Below are 21,097 nucleotides of genomic sequence, written 5' to 3'. Positions count from 1 at the left end.
TAATGACGAAAATTACGCCATGCTCACTGTATAGCCTACGCATTCATTAGCGTATCCTATGCATAATAAACCGAAGTATACTTTGGGATCCATAGTTCAGCAGGACGAGATGCGATGTAAACGTTTTCACGCAGCCACTCAGAATACACTTAGCGTAAGGTTCGTTCAAATGACGATTGCGTTAATCTAAAATCGATATATATATATATATATATATATATATATATATTTTTTTTTTTTTTTTTTTACCCAGACTTAGCACCAAGTCGCAACTATAAATAGCCTAATATCTGCTCTCATGTAATTAATTGACCTTCAATGGAACTCTAGGGCATTAATCTTAATAGCATTTAATACTAGTCAGGTGAGCCATGTGGATGAAAAAAACAGCAAGTCAAGGCATATGACTGCACACCTCGTCTAAGAAAATTTAAAGTCATCTCTCCTCAATAAATCCTCTGACCACTCATCATTCAACAGGCTTTTAGCCGACCCTTAAAGAAAGCAGCAACTGAAATGAATACCCTGTCACCTCTCATTTCTGTCCACAGCCCGGCCCTGTGAGAGAGCGTGTTGTTCCCGGGGAAGTGGGACAGGACTCTCAGGTTTACCGTGCCATGCTCTTTTTCTCAGGCATTTGCTTGAGGGCCCCCTCCGCTCCCCAAAACCCCCTCCAGACGTGTCTGACAGCCTGAACTCGACGTGAGCCGCTCACCAGACTACAAAACTCATTCATCTGTGGCTCCGACGGTCAAATCTGGATCCAATAAAGCAGGATACTATTGATCCCTTGTCTCGCTGAAACCTGCTGTGGTGGTGCTTCACCACTAGGGGGTTCTTTGAGCTAGTTTTGGGGCAAAGAAATGAGAACGATTAAACATGTTGTGACATAAAATTAGTAAAAAAAAAAAAAAAAAAAAATAGTTAAAATTCTGCACTATTTAAGTTACTTATCAGAGGTCATACCAAATACAAATACATTCAATTCAACTTTTATATATATGTGACCCTGCACAAAACTCAGGAGGGTTAAGGGTTCTTGAAATTGATATTTATACATCATCTGAAAGCTGAATAAATACGTTTTCCATTGATGTATGGTTTGATAGTATAGGACAGTATTAGCTGAGATACAACTATTTGAAAATCTGGAATCTGAGTGTGCAAAAAAAAAAAAAAAATCAAAATATTGAGAAAATCGCCTTTAAAGTTGTCCAAATCAAGTCCTTAGCAATGCATATCCACTAACAAAAATATTTTTTTTTATATATTTACGGTGGGAAATTTACAAAATATAATCATGGAACATGATCTTTACTTGTATGTATCGTTGGCTATATATATATATATATATATATATATATATATATATATATATATATACTTAATCAACAATGTCAGGGATGCAGGAAATGACACATCCGGACACTGCAACTGCTTAACAATTGTCCACATCTTACTAGCTGCTAGACTTTCAGCTTTCATTTCAATCATCTACTTTCATTTTGTGAGGCACTTGCAAGCATAATGTGTTTGTGTGCACTGATAGGCCTTCTTGGGAGGCACAAAGTGAACCCCTCCTTCTCTCATGTTCCCTGGGGCAACAAACAAACGTATGAAACGGGAAACAGACCTAGCCACACACAAATGTTCCTTTTGCCTGATAAGTGAGGGGGTTTGCTGATTGTTTAGTTAGAGAAATGGCTAAAAAATAAATGATGACACATGGGATGCCTGTCTTAAAAGATGAAGTTGGAAATAAAACTTCCAAAGAAGAGACAGGGAGTTATAGCCTAAAAATGTGTGACTGACTGCAGGGGCACTGCTCTAAACGCCCTGGCAAAAACCACAGCATTCTTCCTCCTTAAAGGGACAGAACATTTTGTGGTAATGTGCCAAACACACACACACACACACACCGCATTAGACTCAACATGGATGGTGATGTATGTCTGTTAAACATATGTACAAATACTTAACCCTTACTGGGTTAGAATTATATCTCAGTATTAAGCATTAGCTATTCTTTGTCTTCCATGTCTATCTCAAAGTTAGAGTCTTCAGAAGACATTAAGTAATGTAATAATTTCCATTGACTGATAGAGGGCAGAGTTGAGCTATGGAACAGACCAAAGAATGTATACAAAAGCATCAGTGTCTTTCAAGGTATTTGTTGCAATTCAGAAGAAAAACGACATTTATAGCAATAAATGTATTTATTTTATACACATAGCACTCAAAGATTTGCTTTTCTAAAACTAAAATTTGAAAATAATAATAATGTGAGATGTCGTTGACCATATATTGTCCCAAAATTGTTTTGTGAAATTGTTATTAAACCTAATTATGCTTCATCTTATGCTTATTTTTTATTTATTAATTTTCTAATAATTTATAATCATAATATTTTTAAATTAGGTGATGCTGACCTTTTTTCTATGACTGCCATTTTAAGAAATGCTCATATATATGCTGCCATGTACTCTGTCACATTTTTGACACCATTACATTCAGTTCCTTGCTGTGTTTTTCACTAGCTGTGACTCACACACTTGACGACGTCTGTAATTGAGGGAGTGGAACTCATAAGCACAAACACGCAGACATGTACAACCAGCCAAAGTCACAAAAATACATCTAGAGGCAAAGACAAACACAAGCACTCTGCACCCACACGATCGCATGCCGCACTGACACACATTCCCTCACATACACACCTGTACCTTCCTTTATCTTTTACCTACATCTTAAGTAGCTTATGTTACAATATGGATCGAGAGAACTATAAAATTAGTCTGCTAGCATCAATCTCGTTCAAATTTGTTTCTGCATATTAAACTGGGAGATTTTTAACACAATGACAACAAAAGTAACATGTTTTAAACTGAAAATTCTAATACCCTCCCTCATATTTTTTTTCTCATAGAACACAAAGCAAATTATTAACACAGAGTCAAATTTAGTTACAGTTGACAAAAAAAAAAAAAAACCTATGCATGATGTCCCTTCTACAATTATCATGCAATTTCATCTTATGAGTTTAAAATAAATGAGCATAAGCTGGCAGATAACGTGGGCAGAGGTGAAGGAGTCTTCGGGACGAGAGGCTTGTCCTGCATATTTTGACTATGGGGGCGCTGATTTGAGTTCAGATTAAATATAGGACAGGAACAAACCACATTCACAAGACTGCTGATAAGAGCAAAGACGGGTTTTAATCACCACCAAAGAAAAAAGAGAGGGAGAGAAAAAGACGTAGAGCTCATTCCATTTCCTCATTGAATATCAGACTACAGGATAGACGCTACATCCTTAAACCACGTCTAAAAATACTCCTATTGTTTTGTGGTTGGGTTTGTCTAGTGTGTGTGTGTGTGTGTGGACATACTGTTGTCTGGTTGGTTGTACTTAATAAGCACACTAGCATTAGTGTGTGTGTGTGTTCGTGTGTATTGTGAGAATCTGGGAGTTCTTCCATTTTAGAGTGAAGTTTGATGGGAACGTGGGCTGATTATTTATGTGGCTGTAATCTAACCCCCTTCAGCTGCACCCAGATCTTCTCCATCTCCCTACAGTCAGCCATCAATTTCTGTCAGGAAACAGCAAATACAGCCTCAAGATGGTCTGCAGGTTATGACACTCTGCTTACATCCTTACATAAGCTGGAACACCTGAAAGGCATTGTGGGATCGCTGTTTTGATGGATGTACTAAATGGACATTGAACATCACAGATATGGGACCAGGTTTGGGCCTAAGATTATTATTCAAAAAGATTATATAACTCAATAATATATATGCTGATTTACGGTCATAACGCACTCTTGCGAGTGGATATTGTTATACAACAGGTAAACGGACTGTATGTAAACAATGACAATGTTGCGTGTGAAACTACTTTCTTACAAGATCTGCAATTGCTAGTTGAAAAGATGTAGGCTATCCAAATCCCCATCATTAATTCGAAAACTTCACCAACTACATCAGCGACGACTTAGGTCGTATCTCAAAAGTTATTGGAGTACACTGTGAAAGATGCTTTTTATTTCTGTTGAAATTGTAAATGAAAATTGGAGAAATTTGGAGTACGTTTTACAAGAAAAAAAAAAAAAAATTATTCTACTATGGAATTTCATGTTTAATTCAATGTTACTTACCATTCCTTTGTAATTGTTTGTGAAATTATCAATTTCTGAGTGAAAATTCTGCACCATTTTTTTCCCAGTGGGAAGCAGAACGATTATTGTGTGATTTTTCAAAAAAAAAAATAATAATAATAAAAAAAATGCTGGGTTAAAAAAACAACCCAAGTTGGGTTGAAAATGGACAATCCCAGCGATTGGGTTATTTTAACCCAGCAGCTGGGTTAAATGTTTAACAAACCTGCTGGGTAGTTTTATTTAACTCAACTATTCTTTACAAATTACTGTATTTCTTGCTTAAAATGTACCCAAAGTATGCTGGAAATGAACCTTTATTAATATGTTTAATAAATGAGCATTTATTAATAAGTTTAATAAATAATAATTAAACACTAAACATTTATTAAATGGCATATTAATAAATGTTCAGCGTTTGATTATTATTAGTAATTATGTGTCTGATTTTTAATTTCCAACCTATTTTAGGTTCATTTTAAATGAGCAATAAAGTCATTTTTTAAACAATAGTTGAGTTAAATAAAACTGCCCAGCACATTGGGAAAACATTTAACCCAACTGCTGGGTTAAAATAACCCAATTGCTGAGCTTGTCCATTTTCAACCCAACTTGAATTGTTTTTAACCCAGCATTTTTTAGTGTACAATTCAATAAATAAAATGTTAATATTACATTGAGTAACTTACATTTTAAGCACAGTATTGTCAGTTGTCTGTTCGCCAGTGAAAATAGTTCCAAACAAACTTGCAGCTGCATCATACAGTGGTGGTGTTTCGTTTGTGAATGATTCTATTTCTTTGAACAAATTGGTTGAATGATTCAATGACTCACTCTTATAAGTCACATGTTTCATTCCTGAATGAATCAGTGTTTTGAATGAATCATTTGAATGAGTGAGTCAACTATTTACTTATGAAGTCAGACAATTGCTGCCACCTACTGGCATAACAATAATCTGCAGAAAGTGACACAAAAATCCCCACCCCTAATAAACAGACTGTATTCCGTCCATAGTCATAAACCCTATAGCCTGTTTCCTTAAGAAAACTGTAACTTTTACTGTAAGTGTTTTGGAGGGCATAAAGGTGTAAGCTAGGGCTCAAAATAGCTGCCATTGGGAACTGAATTTTAAAGTCATTTTTATTGAAAATTCTTCTTGGAATGATCATACAGCGTGGCTATTATTATTGTTTTCATATTCAAGAACACCATAACAGTATGTCTGGAACAAACTCAGACAAACGGAGTGATACAAACCTTTCGCCCATTGTTGTTGGATGTTTGGAACTCTGCTGCTCGACCAATCAGATTTGAATGGCGCGTTCACATCATGATGGAATTACCATAATTACGAAATGAGAGTTGGAGCTCTCAGAAAGTTGTAATTTTGAGTTCTACAAGGACATGAATGCTTTTTACAAGTCAGAATCTTCTAATTATGGTAAGCTAAAAAACAAAAAAACAAAAAAACAAGAATCTATAGATTTGTTATATTCAGAACGGGACTATTTAGTAAACTGTAAACTGTAACTGATGTGAAGCCAAGTTATTGGTTAAAACCCCATGTAAATCAGTTTTGGACGTTTTGGAACAGTTTGTCTCTTATCCGTTTGGTGGCTTTCTAATTTGCCGTGAAAGCTGTGCTATAAACAGAGACCATGACAGCTGGAGTCACTCAACTCTTACCATAGCCCATCAGTACATACACGAAACAGGCCATTTTAAGGACATGTCTCCCAAAAGCCACACAAACACACACAGAGGTGCACTAATAATCTGTGTTTGGCACCTCTTCTTGTGAAAAGAGGAGTAAGAGAGGAAAAAATGTGATCCACACAACTTTTCACTCGTAATTACATCGTGTGTGTGCACGGGTGGGTGTGTGTACTTGTTTTGACTATACTTGTGAGGACCAAATGTCCTCACTTATATTGTGAAATGCTTTCACAACCCAGTAGTGAGGACATTGACTGGTCCTCACTAGTTTTAACTCAGCCAAAAGAGGTTTTTATTTAAATCTAATGATGTGCACAACATGTTTCTGTAGGAGTAGGGGTAGTGTAGGGGGATAGAAAATATCATTGATCATTGATATAAAATCAGTGGAAGTCTATGCAATGTCCTGACTAAGATAGCAAAACAAACCAGTGTGTGTGTGTGTGTGTTTTAAATGTCAGATTTTGGACCACTAATGAAGAGAAGTTCTGTGCCATTGGATTTTGAGGCTTGTTTGTTTTGGACTGATCCCAGTATCTTATCAAGACTGAGAATTAATTTTTGCTCCGTTGTTGAATTGCCCTCATTTTTAATCTTCTTTTCTTCCTTTCCAGCAGACTATCTGCTCCACTGGCACACATTAAACTCTGCTGTGATCCATCTCCATAAAGAGACACTCTGAGGTGAAACACCTGTACTGCAAAGCAACAGTAGACCTGAGAGAAGATTTATTCAGTTTGATACACTCAGTTTGATTCATTTGTTTTCTAAAACACATCTCTGTAAATGTAAGACTATGCGCTTAATCTTTAAGGGAAATCAGTAGTTTTATGTAATACAGAAACACGTGTTTCCTTAACACTGAACACAATCCATGCAGGGTTCTTGAGTCACTATGAGCTTTTCTCACTGTTGGCCAAGATTCACACCTCCATGGAGAAAAACTGTATCCGATTGTGGTCAACAGAGGCCGAGCGACACTCCCTGCTCCCAGGTTGCCTCGGACAAACAAAGCTCCTTAGAAAGAGTTCCGGCACAAGTGTCCTGACCAGGGAGCGTGGCGGAGGTTAGTTAGGCCCACTGCGAAGCCCAGTGGAAGGGCAGAAGTCCTAGCCTGGCCTTTGTGTTACTAGAACCTTCTAGAAACTTGAAACATCTGGAGAAAGCTATACATTTTCCAAGGCATCAAATAGTGGGGATGTTTGTACGACTTAGCAGGCCTATTTTTACAACTCGTAAAAAGGATTGGGGACTTAATTAAAGATAATATCAAGGCCTAATGCTACTCCTTCTCAAAATGCAAGAATTATTCTCAACTTTGAGAAATCTCCCTGTCAGCATTGGTAAAAGATACACATTTGGTCCAAACATGCATTGTCTTTATGGCACCAGCATTTCTTTTCATTCTCACAAGTGCCAGTTGGAGCTTTTTTTGTTTAGCGTTCTAAACTTGGGTTCGGGTGATCAAGAGTCGATACTGTCATGAAGCATTATGCGCTCTCTTTTGTCATCATATCCATGGCTTTTATCTAAAAATACCTCGGCAAGAAATAAAAACAAGGCTTCAGCAGAAAAGATATCAGCCCCGTACCTCTCGGAAACACGGTGGCCTAAAATAGACTCGGTCTTCATAAAGACCTCCTTCTTTGTAGTCGCTGGAGCAACATCTGTGGGACAGTTTCTTCAGGGAAAGAGCCGGGCAGTGAATCAAAGAGAGGAGAGATCTCCTGCGAGAGATGAGTGGGAGGACTTTCTCTCACACTATCTCTCGCTCTTTCTCCCCTCAGATTGTTAGAAGAAACCTGCGATAATCGGGAAGATTATAATGAAAGCTCATGAATATCACCTGTCTAAACTAAAACAACCAAAATGTTTATGAATTCCCAGTCAGGATGGATAGATAGACTTTTGATGTTGTCGTGATTTGTCATTTTATAAGGTCTAACAGCGTCTTGACACTTCAAGGCCTCCATATTCCTTTGCCTTAACACTTTAAAAAATCCAATTATCCAACAGTTTAGTGTGAGGGATAATTCAGTGTGATGAGGCGGTGGGTTACAGATCTGTGAGATTTGGTTTTTCACAGAGCTTTGCACTTGCACGCTCCGTGACGACAGCAGAACGGACACGAGCAGTAAAGCAGTCAGACGCAGTGAGTGATGAACGTTTAGAGCTGGTGGCGAGGGAAAAGTGCTCTGTTTAATGTATAGCGTGACCTGACCTGGAGAGAGAAAGAGAATGAGAGCGAGAGACGTACGGAGAGAGCGTGAGAATGGCAACAATGGAGTGGGGGAAAAAGTGATAAAGGGATGAGAGAAAAAACAACTGCCTCAACAATTTCCTGAAATGATTTCCATGGTACGGGAAAAAAAAATTCTATCTATCTATCTATATCTATCTATCTATCTATCTATCTATCTATCTATCTATCTATCTATCTATCTATCTATCTATCTATCTATCTATCTATCTATCTATCTATCTATCTATCTATCTATCTATCTATCCGTCCATCCGTACCATCTATCCATCCATCCCTCCATCCATCCATCCATCCATCCATCCATCCATCCATCGTGGAAGCTTGTTTCTGCCACTAAATAAAAAAAAAGTGTAATTGCAACTTTTTATCTCACAATTCTGACTTCTTTTCCCGGAATTGCGAAACATAAACTCACAATTGTGATATAAACTTGCAATTATGACTTTTATCTTGCAATTCTAACTTTTTTCTCAGAATTGTGATATAAACTCGCATTTCTCACTTTTTTCTCGCAAATCTGACTTTTTTCTTGCAATTCTGACTTCTTTTCTCAGAATTGTAAGACATAAACTCGCAATTCTGACTTTTTTCGTGCAATTCTGACTTTTTTCTTGCAACTGCGATATAAACTCGCAATTTTTTTTTATCTCACAATTCTGTGTTTATAACTCGCAATTGCATGTTATAAAGTCAGAATTGTGAGATATAAACATAATTCTGAGAAAAAAGCCAAAATTGTGTTTATATCACGCAATTCTGACTATCTATCTATCTATCTATCTATCTATCTATCTATCTATCTATCTATCTATCTATCTATCTATCTATCTATCTATCTATCTATCTATCTATCCGTTCATTCCATCCATCCATCGTGGAAGCTTGTTTCTGCCACTAAATAAAAAAAAAGTGTAATTGCAACTTTTTATCTCACAATTCTGACTTCTTTTCCCGGAATTGCAAAACATAAACTCACAATTGTGATATAAACTTGCAATTATTACTTTTATCTTGCAATTTTAACTTTTTTCTCAGAATTGTGATATAAACTCACATTTCTCACTTTTTTTTTTTTTTGCAATTCTGACTTTTTTCTCGCAATTATGACTTCTTTTCTCAGAATTGTGAGATATATACTCGCAATTCAGACTTTTTCATGCGCAACTACGATATAAACTCACAATTCAGACTTTTTTTCTCGCAAATCTGACTTTTTTCTTGCTACTGCGATATAAACTCGCAATTTTTTTTATCTCACAATTCTGTGTTTATAACTCGCAATTGCATGTTATAAAGTCAGAATTGTGAGATATAAACATAATTCTGAGAAAAAAGCCAAAGTTGCGTTTATATCACGCAATTCTGACTATCTATCTATATAAATAAAAAATAATAATTAAAAAATATAATAAAATAATATATATTTATATATTAGTATTAGCAATGAAAACATGTTTTCAATGTTTAAAATCAAATTATTGTCCCCCGATTTTAAAACTTTCTATGAATTCACCATAGAGAAGATGTTAAAAAGTCTGAGAGTTCTCAAATTCAGAAATTCTGCCAAATGTAACTTTTTTAACACTAACTAATTAAAAATCAATCAATCAATAAAATTGAGAATAATTATATTAATTACACAATAATTATACAATGATTATGAACTATTATACATTTCCCATATAACAAACGTATCACCCAAACAGATGAGTGTGGAATGTGAAAGAGAGCGAGGATGGATGAAAGGTGTTGGAGTGATAAGGAAGGCGTGAGGCATGCAGGAGGTGATGAGAGTTCTATCATGCGGAGCTCCTTTGAACCAGTCATCATGTTAATTGAAACAGCATTGTGGGCACACGGGAAGATCTGGATCACATTCACTGCCTTTTATTCAATTTAGCTCATCAGAAGGGGTGCATCTTACCCCACCTATTCTCCCCGTCTCTCCCATTTCTCTCACCACATGGCCATAAGTCACGCAGCTACCCTTTTGCCCCTGATGTGTTGCCCCTTCCTAAGCCCTCTGGGATTGGTTTGCCCCGCCGCTTCAGAGACTGCAGGTTGACATGGCACTTCTTCACGCTTCTCACCTTGGACTTGAAAGCACCTCCAGATTTACTTTCAAGGAAGATCTTTGACCACGCACTTTCTAATTCAAACAAATGAGAGCATGGGGCAGCCGTGGAGGTCTTATCACTTATCCACAAGGTGTTTTAGACGAGATGCGAATGGGCTGCTGATAAAAACTCTCTGGGCTGTTTGAGTTTGCTGGGGGAAAACATGGACATAATTGTCTGGAAAATGATTTCAATTAATGTTGGTCGTTCATCAGGGTTACAGTTAATTACAACTAAAAACATCAACTGAAATAATAAAAAAAAAGTATTAAAAAAGAAAGCTTATTTATATTTGAGCTATTTTCCAAGGAAACATTTCTCATTTTCATTTAATTATGTTGGCTTGACGTCTTCTTCTTCTGAGATTTCTTCTAAGGGTATGTTTAAACGACAATGATGCACTAAAAATGGTAAAGTTTTTCATTTGCATTTTTCGCATACAGAAAAAAGATAAAAAACACTGTCTTCTGCTGTCAGGCCAGTAGTTGGCGATGTCACTTTGTAAAGAAACACTACGTGCCTATAGACTGAACACTTAATACACATGATCATGATGCTACTGTTTTCACAAATTTGCATTTTCGTACTTTACACAGAGACAATAACAGTACCATTTTCAATAACGTCCACTTTGAAACCCGTGTTCAAAAGTTTGCATTTTCAGGCCCCCAAAATGCTGCTGTCATGTAAATGAATGACTAAAACACATAAAATGTTTTGCGTTTTTAGTTGAAAATGGTGTTGTGTAAATGGCCCATAAATTTAGTCAGTAGCTCCTCCCAGCACTTTAAAGCTACAATCACCAAGCTCAGGTCAGACCATCAGACTTTTCTAACTGACTGGATCAAAACAGACGTTCAAAACTATGAAAAATCTCATCGACTTTCATTGAGGGGGTGAAAACTTTTGTACATTAACTCTAATAGAGTATTTAAGCTTCATCCACCAAACATCTATCTCTAGCAGAGCCTAGCAACCAGGGTTGCCAGGTTTTCACAACAAAACCCGCCAAATTGCTACTCAAAACTAGCCCAATGGCATTTCAGGGGGGTCCCACGGTAAATATCGTGTTCCGGAGGGTAAAACTTGCCTTTTTGGTGGGGCTCTCCTGGTAAAATTCGCATTCCAGGAACTAAATATCACATTATTTTGGGTCAATTCAACCTGCGGACATGAAAAACAACCCGCGGCAACAGTGTAAAAGTAGCCCAATTCCACGAGAAAACCGCAGACTTGGAGGACGCAGCCTCCGAAATGAGATGCAGCTAATGTATTAAAACATGCTAGCAATATGTTAAAACATACTAGCAACTTGTTAATTTATTCTAGTGATGTGCTAAAACATGCCAGCAACACTCTTAATCGAGCTAGCAATGTGCTGATTAATGTTAGCAAACATTACACGCTAATTCATGCTAGTGATATGCTAAAACATGCTAGCAACATGTTAAAACACGTTAGCAAAATACTTAAACTAGCAATCTGTTAATTTATGTTAACAACATAACATGCTAATTCATGCTATCAATGTGTTAAAACATACTAGCAACTTGTTAATTTATGTTAGTGATGTGCTAAACATGCTTAATCATGCTAGCAATGTGTTAAAAATCTTATAGCAACATGCTTAATCAAGCTAACAATCTGTTAATTCATGTTAGCAACATAACATGCTAATTCATGCTAGCAATATGTTAAAACATGTCATCAATATGTTAAAAGAATGCTAACAACTTGTTAATTCATGCTAGTGGCATGCTAAAACATGCTAGCAAAATGCTGAAACATGTCATCAATATGTTAAAACAATGCTAACAACTTGTTAATTCATGCTAGCGGCATTTTAAAACATGTTAGCCGCATTATAAATCAAGCTAGAAATGTGTTAATTCATGTTAGTAACACAACATGCTAATTCATGCTAGGAATATGTTAAAACATGCCATCAATAAGTTAAAACAATGCTAACAACTTGTTAATTCATGCTAGTGGAATGCTAAAACATGCTACCAATATGCTAAAACATGCCATCAATATGTTAAAACAATGCTAACAACTTGTCAATTCATGCTAGCAACATGCTTAATGAAGCTAACAATATGTTAATTCATGTTAGTAACACAACATGCTAATTCATGCTAGCAAATTAGCTAAAACATGCTATCAATATGTTAAAACAATGTTAACAACTTGTTAATTCATGCTAGCGGCATTCTAATACATGCTAGCAACATGCTTAATCAAGCTAACAATATGTTAATTCATGTTAGTAACACAACATGCTAATTCATGCTAGGAAAAAGCTAAAACATGCCATCAATAAGTTAAAACAATGCTAACAACTTGTTAATTCATGCTAGCGGCATGCTAAAACATGCTAGCAACATGCTTAATCAAGCTAACAATGTGTTAATTCATGTTAGCAACATAAAATATTAATTCATGTTAGCAATGTCTCAAAACATGCTAAAAATGTGTTAAAACCTTGGTAGCAGCATGCTTAATCAAGCTAACAATGTATTGATTCATGTTAGCAACATAAAATGCTAAAGCATGCTTGCAAAATGCAAAATAATGCTAGACACATGCTAATACATGTTAATAACATGATAAAACTTGTTAGCAACATAATAAAATATGCTAGGAAGCTTATAAAACTTTCAGACAAGGCTTTGCCAAGCCAACATGAAAGTTTGTCCTGATTAACTAGCTTAACTTTTCTAAAATAAAAAGTAATAGAAAGGACAAAAAAGACCAAATTACACAACAAAATTACTAAAACTAAAACATAAACAAAAATGGAAATTGAAAATGAATAACAAATTCAAACTATTAATACCACTATAATAGAACCTCAATGATGCTAAAATAACTCTGGTATTCATGCACATAACAAACAGACAGATGTGATTATACACAAGTGTCACTTCTGAGTAAATATGTTGTTGTTTCAAACAAGGCCAGATCAGATCATAAAGAAGACAATCTCTGGACTGTATTCTGTCACACACAGGTGGAGTCTCTCTCCAATACACACATGAATATACAAACACACACGTGCACACAGGTCACGGCCACCCAGGCCTCATCATTTTTTGTTCATCTGGTCAAAGCAACGCAGCTGTATTTAGGAACCAGGCACGATAAATAGCCTCTTTTCTCCTCTCCTTTATCCAAAACTCATCCTAACTCAGCAGCACATCATCGCTCCGGCCCAAAACTGGCTTCCTCCCACCAGCAGCATAAAGAGGGACCTTGGACAGAACGTCCAAACAAAACCGCTCCCTAAACCTCTCCCTGACTCTCCGGCAGTGCCGCTCTCCTCCTCTCCACGGCCCAGCAACCTGCTGGACAGACATGAGCAGAGGAAATCCACTCATTGTGACCCCCGGCCGTCTCTCTCTTCCTTTTCCTCTCTATATGGACATTTTCCTCCAGCCCGTTACCGAATCAGCGCAAGCTGCTGGACACCGTCGGCCACTAACGCAGTAACTGGGAAAAGTCATTCGCTCCACTTCCTCTTGAACCTTTGTTACGCCGTCAAGCCAGGAAGAGCTTGTGTGTTAAACAGAAAACTTGTTTCTACACTTTGTCAAAACATAGATAGATAAATATTAGGACTTTTTTATGACATGAAATTAGGAAAAATCATGATATTTGTTGATTAAAAAAATAAATAAATAAAAAAAAAATATATACTTTAAACATTAATTAATGTCATTTTGTGCTGAATCTGAATTTTGACTTGTACATTTTAAACAAAAATGTGATTTAAATAAAGTAAACAATATAAAATAAATAATAATAATAATAAATAAATAAATAAATAAATAAATAAATAAATGGAAGGGGGGAAAAAAAGAAGAAAATTCAATATTTCCATAACATTTGCATAAAAAGGACTTTCATTACATGAAATCAGGAAAAATATTTGTTAATTAAAAATATGTATTTTTTCCTGCTGCTACTACTACTACTACTACTACTACTAATAATAATTATTATTATTATTAATGAAGCTTTACTTGACATTTTCAGTATCATTAAATCTAAACGTTTGTTTAAAAAAATGGTAAAAAAAGAAAAGACAGAAAGAAAGAAAGAAAGAAAGAAAGAAAGAAATATATATATATATATATATATATATATATATATATATATATATATATATATATATATATATATATATATATATATTTTTTTTTTTTTTTTTTTTTTTTTTTTTTTAGTTTGAAACTAGATAAAAAAAAAAAAAAAAAACATCTTGACCTCTTTTGGTAATTCACCCAAACATCATTTTAAATGTTCATTAATGTCATTTACGTGCTGAATGCGAATTTAGTCTGACATATTTTTAACCAAAATGTGATTTAAAGAAAAGAAGAAAATAAAAGGGGGTAAAAAGAAGAGTCAATATTCCCATTGTTCCCATCTGAAGTCGTTGTTCTCATATCAATCGCTGAACACTTGTTTGATGTGGTAAAGTCCTGAATGGTTTTGGAGAGGAGCGCATACAGTAATTGGAGAGGGTGGGACTCCAGCAAGTGCGCTTTATCCTTCCTCTCCAAAGAGGAGCCAGGTACACACTGAGCTGACAGCCCACCGCAGACAGCCTTCAGCGAATCAACCTCACAACGGTAAGACTAAAGTTTGTTTTCATTCCTCTATTGATGTTTTGTAGTAGAAAATGGTTCTATAGTACAGAATCTGAGCGCGTAAAACCATCAGACACCCGGCGCGCGTCGCTCTCAACTTGCTGTTTGGATCAGGATGAATCGCGCGTTATTCACAGAGCTCAAAACTGACACCCCGAGAGGAATTGTTCCGATAATCTGTCTTTTTATCTGAGAAAAAGTTGATTTTTGAATGTTTTACAACTTTATGACTTCAAATGTGACTTTTGAAATCCAGCTTTCTAATGTTTTTCTTTGTAAACTGTCTGGAGAGATGTTTTCGATTTTACATTCTGCATGGTTAATTTTTAATTATAATTACATGAAACTGATATACAAAAGAACAATTTACATAGTTTGTACAACACATGCAGCATTTAAAATTACAGTTGAATTCTGTTCTTACATACTGGCTATTTGGAATAGTGACATGTCCATTAAATGAGAGACTGTTGTGGTAACCTCTGGAAGATCAGTCAACTCAACCTTTGACTGAGAGTAACATCAGTTGCCACACTCTCTAAGCACTTCAAGATGTTCACTCTCTCTCTCTCTCTCTCTCTCTTACACACACACACACGCACACACACACACACACACATTGCTGTTTTAGGTGAATCCTCAGTTGTTGGCCAGCTTGTCCATGTGCGCATCGTGAACTCCTTCCAGAAACAGAATCCTCACAGCTGGGCTCCAGCTCTCTCTCTCATGCCCGCTCTAGTAAACAATGATAAAGGGGTAACAGTAAGAGGACACTGACAGAATGAGAGGGGAGGGTAGAAAAGGAGGGGTAAGAAGAGACACACACCAGGCACTGGACTGTCTCTGATGAGGTTAATCTTTAGCATCGCTCTATATTGGATTTGTCACTAGATTAGCGACTTTTCACACCCCTTTTTCAGAAAAGTGACTTTTTGGACTGCTGATTAACATGTAGTCAGATCACTATATCATACTTGTTCCACTGTCTGACAAATGAGCACAGCTTTATTGGACATTCGGCTATAGGCCTATATTATATTAAAATACAGTATGTGAGCACAGATTAGAGAGAGAAAAAAAATTCAAAGTGCCGAGATTTGGCACATTACATCATCTAGCGATATTTAACGACTTTTGAGCAAGCTTTAGAAACTTTCCATTGAAAATAGTTGGAAAAACTAGTATATTATTATTTTTTAGTATTATACTGAAACCAATTCCATATCTTGTTGTTTTGATATTATCAGCTGATAACCTGCTTGGCGATAATCAAGTTCTTTTCTGATTTCAAAATGTTGTTTGTGTATTTGAGTATATATTTAATATGTATAATATATAATTAATAATTATTTATAATTAATATCAAAATAAGCCATATTGACTGTATATTTTTGTATATTTTAAATTATTTTATATATATATATATATTCACTATTAAAAAAATGAATTGCTATTAAAAAACATTGGATTTTTTATTTTTAATTGTAATAATTTCATATAATATTTCATATAATAATTTCAGTTTCTCTCCAAATTAATATAGATAAAATATATTAAATATGTTTTTTTTTTTATATTTCTGTAATCATTAAGTATAGACATTCAACATTACAGTATAACTAAAAGCTCAATTTCAAAATTTATTAGGATTTAAAAATAATTTAAGCACCTATTAAAAAGTAAACATGCAGAATGTTTTCTGTTTTGGTTTTGGATTTAATATTTATAACCTAATGGAAGGATATGCAATGTCCCAATTTAGATATCTAAGCAAAGGTGTGTTGGTATCAGCCACAAACCACCCGTGTCAGCTGACCACTATTTATAATAATTTATTCTTATTTAAAATGGACACAGTCACTAAACAAAGTATTTTCTTTCACAGTCATGTAAATATAAGACGTATGATGACTCTGCTTTGATCTGATCACCACCCAGTCCGGTCGATTAAGCAACATAAAATTGCAATAGATCAACGCTCTATTGCTTCACCATCAGTTCCCACCCTTGTGCTGCGTTTGTGTCACTTCATGTTATTTCTGTGTTTGAGTGGCAGGTTATTACTAATCCAGATTAACCATACGCCTGGTGGAGGCTTGTCTGTTGGATAAACAGTGTCTGATGGATTGAGGTCCGTGCCCTCGCCGCTCTCACCTCTCGTGTGGTCATGTGTGTGTCTTGTCCGCAGGCCTCCATCGCTGCAGCTCCATCTTGTAGAATGAGTTACTACTTGGATCCAGTTTCCTCCTGTCAGGCTCTTCAACCGCCTGACTGTCTGGGTGTAATGGTAAGACCCCTCAACCTTGCACTATAAATCACCCCTGTTTGGCCTGAGCTGCCCACCACACTAGCCATGTGTAAGAAGCAAGTGAACACACACCCCTGTTTGAAGGATTGGTTGACTCTGTGTTACAGCAAACACAAACCCACAATCTGTTTGCATGACATTCAGTTCCAGGTTTTATGCTAAAGCTACAGCATTTGTGGCATAATGTTGATTAATTCAAACATTCATTTTCACTTAATAAAAACAAAAATCAGGGTTACAGTGATGCACTTGCAATGGAATCAAATGTGGCCAATCCATAAGCATTAAGATAGTAAAGCCAGAAGAAATAAACAAACATTAACTTGATAACCTATTTTTAGGTAAAATGATATCCGATTTTACACATTTATTAGCAAGACATTGTAAGGCAGTAATTGGGGGTAAAACATTACAAGTAACTTGAGTTATGTAATCAGATTACTTTTTTTCAAGTATCTAGTAAAGTAACACATTACTTTTAAATTTACAACAAAATATATGAGTCACTTTTTCAAATAAGTAATGCAAGTTACTTTCTTAACCAATGTACTGACTGACAGCTCTTCTGTCGCTATGAGAGATGAATGAAAAATGAATGAAAAACTCATTGCACAAATTATTGCACAAACCTGCAAAAATTAAATATATTAAATTAAACAATTATACTTTATATATTTGATCTCACTTTATTAATAAGCACTTTGCTGAAAAGCAAAACTGACTTTAGATAAACATCACATTTGTGATCAGTCTGATGCTTATTCATTTCACTTTTGGTGTGAAAGGGCCTTTGCATTTGCCAAAAATAGAACCAGCCCAGGTGAGAAAAAGTAATGCATAAGTAATGTAATGTATTACTTTCCATAAAAAAGTAACGCAATTAGTTACTTTTTTAGGGAGTAATCCACTATTGTAATGCATTACTTTTAAAAGTAACTTTTTTTGGTTACACTTTGCACTGTTTTCATGATTTGTTATCATATTTTTTTTCTTTTGTCAAATCAACTTAGATAATTAATGTAGTTCAGATAACATATTTTGAGTTTCTGATTATTAAATCAATCGCCTTCATTGCATTAACTCAAATGTTTAATTTCAATGAACTCCAAATTTTAAAGCAACCAGGTAACTTTTTTTAAGTATTAAAAGTATAAATATAAAATATATTTTTTTAAGTATACTTTTTTTTATACAGTAACTATTCTTTTTTCACAATGTAACACCTTTTTTACAGTGTCCTTATTACACATGTTACTGTACAATGATAAATTATGCATAATTATGTGCAACTAACCCTAAACCAAACCAAACCCTTATCTTTACCTTACAGTAAGTAGTTATTACTCAGTACTTAAATATATAATTACACTGTTACACAAACACCCTTTATTTTATGGTAACGTTGCACTTACTCAAATAAGTACTGAGTAATATTCATTAACTACTTACATACATGGTTAGGGTTAGGGTTAGTTTAGGGTAAGTTACTTGTAATTATGTATAATTTATTGTTATTACATGTAGTACATCACCTTAAAATAAAGTGTTAACCATTTATTTTTGTAGTAATCAAAATTATGCCACAAATGCTGTTGATTGAGCTTAACGAACAGTTTTCAATTAAATCAAAATGTTCATTTAAAACATATTTGTTTCATGCACTTTTCTACTTTTGTTTATGTCACAATATTCTGTCACCTCACGTTTCTTGCATCTATGGGTTTCATATGCACTTGCTATTGCCTGAGCAGATGCAAAAGCAGCAGAAAGGTGAATATCAATGGTATTAAATGGATGTGAACCCAGGGGTGACACCAAATCCGCCCCTGAACACAGAACATTGTTTTGGACGCAGAACGCTGTGTGTGACTCGAGAGCTACAGGCTTTTCTCGATGAGGAAATTTAAATAAATGCACAATACACAAGGTGCAAGAAGAATTAGTATGGGAATGCTTTGAGGGAAAAACATTTACCTCCTTTTAACCCCCATCCACCCCGTCTAGGGGTTAGTGGGGTCAAGGTAGTTTGTTGGGCTTGTAAAAAGGGAACATTTTAACAGTCCTGGCGAGGAGTCGGTCGGGCCATATTGGGATTCCGTGCAGGTGATGCAGAATCAAAGGTGTCTAATAAAGATTCAGGAAGGACATTCAGCCATCAGTATGCACAGACAGGGCTGTTAGTCTTTGAGCCGGAAAGGGTCGCATGCTAATCCACACCCGACTCAGCGTTCAGCTAATCTGCTCAGGTGGCCTTGTGGCTTTTGAAATTGAGACGCTTGTCTCTCTCTATGGTCAAAGGCTGTGAGGAGGGGGCTTCCCTCCCGGTTCATTAATTTACATGCGCTGAGGAAGAAAAGACATTCTCTGATCTCATCTCCAGCCCTCTCTCGCTCATGAAGATGAGGGAACCTGAGGAAGACAGGCAGATATTGTTTGTCATTAGCACTACAGACTAAAAGAACAAGATTGTCTGGTGTTATTGTTTCTGTTTAAGTATCTGTTGACACGATACACTTAATTTTTCTTGAGGGTTGTACAAGACTATTCTATAAAAATCCACTTCATCACGAAATCCACTCTTCACAGTCACATTCAGGTTCTTTGGGTTGCAAAGCACATTGTAAAAAAAAAAAAAGATGCAGATTGTGAACTGCATCCACAAAGAGTGCAAAAATAAAATAAATAAATCAATAAATATTAGGGGTGTAATGGTACACAAACATGACGGTTCGGTGCGTATCTCTGAATTGAAGTCACAGTTCGGTACAGGTTCGGTCCAGCAGGGGGTAAACATAAAATTGCTATATTGCTAAGAACATTACAATAATATTAAAGGTTATAATAGTGTTGCTTTCGTCAACGAAAATTATGACTAAATATCATCGTCAACGAACCTTTATCACATGACGAAAACGAGACGAGACGCGACGTAAATGCTGGTCATGTGACGATGACGAAAATTAAATGTATAATGCAATATTGTTGACGAATAAAAACGAGACTAAATGTGATTTACAAAATAAAAACTATGCTAAAATGTTTCTTCATTTTCATTAACCATAACGAGACGAGACGAAATGTTATAACGTTATTTCGTCTCGTTTAGTCGAGTTATTATTATTATTTTGCAGTATTTCTGTTTCCTGTGTCTCACTTCAGGGGCTGCATCAGGTCGCACTGCGCAGATGCAGGTGACGTCACTTCCTCTGACATAGAGACAGGGACCGATATGTAGGTAAATATGTAGATTTGTGTAAGTAGAGTGTGGACACAGAATGACTTGCCTGAGGTAAATCTAATGCTACACAAGATATTATTCTCAAGCTGTTTTATTGATGTCTTTCCGTGTTGAAACACTGGTTGAGTGAATTACACACATTTCTAGATCGTCTGTTCTTCTTCTGCTCTTTTTCCTTTTGTGGCGGTTAGCAAACAGCGTTGCATTACCGCTTGCACCCCCTTCTGGATTGGAGTGTGAATTGCCTGTGACTGACTGTATTCATCGTCTCACTGTATGTACTGAACCGTCTGTACCATACGGTTCGGGATGAATACATGCACCGTTACACATGGTGTGTTAAGTGTAAGGGAAGAGTCAACAGTGTAATTATTGATGTAATTACAGAAATTAATCACAGCTGTAATTACATGCAGGTATTATTAAAATATAAGTACAATGTGAAAACATGTATGTACACAATAAGTGCATTGTATCAAATGATTAATTTAAATGTTAGTACATGTTAGTTAAAGACATCTAATATAAAGTGGGGACAATACTAATAAAAAAATAAATAATCAGAATTTCTTTCACTGAAACGGATGGAACACTGTATACTAAAATACTCCATCAATGCTGCAACACCACACTGCGCAGTC

The 21,097-nt window shown here is 35.7% G+C and overlaps 1 protein-coding gene across 5 annotated transcripts in view; it reads left to right on the top strand.

Annotated features, from left to right (window-relative positions):
- Nucleotides 1-14,485: 14,485 nt before the first annotated feature.
- The window catches only part of ets1 (v-ets avian erythroblastosis virus E26 oncogene homolog 1), a 52,909-nt gene continuing 46,297 nt past the window's right edge, over nt 14,486-21,097 (top strand). The window contains exons 1-2 of one of the 5 annotated variants that reach the window (XM_048167800.1): nt 14,486-14,892; nt 17,099-17,197. In XM_048167800.1, the coding sequence (XP_048023757.1) occupies nt 17,129-17,197 (69 nt within the window). In that variant the 5' untranslated portion in view covers nt 14,486-14,892; nt 17,099-17,128. The remainder of the gene's footprint in view (nt 14,893-17,098; nt 17,198-21,097) is intronic. The other 4 variants (XM_048167807.1, XM_048167806.1, XM_048167801.1 and 1 more) reach the window with 4 other exon arrangements.

This window comes from Megalobrama amblycephala, linkage group LG19 (assembly GCF_018812025.1).
Source record: "Megalobrama amblycephala isolate DHTTF-2021 linkage group LG19, ASM1881202v1, whole genome shotgun sequence".
NCBI classification, from domain to species: domain Eukaryota; kingdom Metazoa; phylum Chordata; class Actinopteri; order Cypriniformes; family Xenocyprididae; genus Megalobrama; species Megalobrama amblycephala.
Note: the sequence above shows the minus strand (reverse complement) of the source record. Positions and strands in the feature narration are given on the sequence as shown.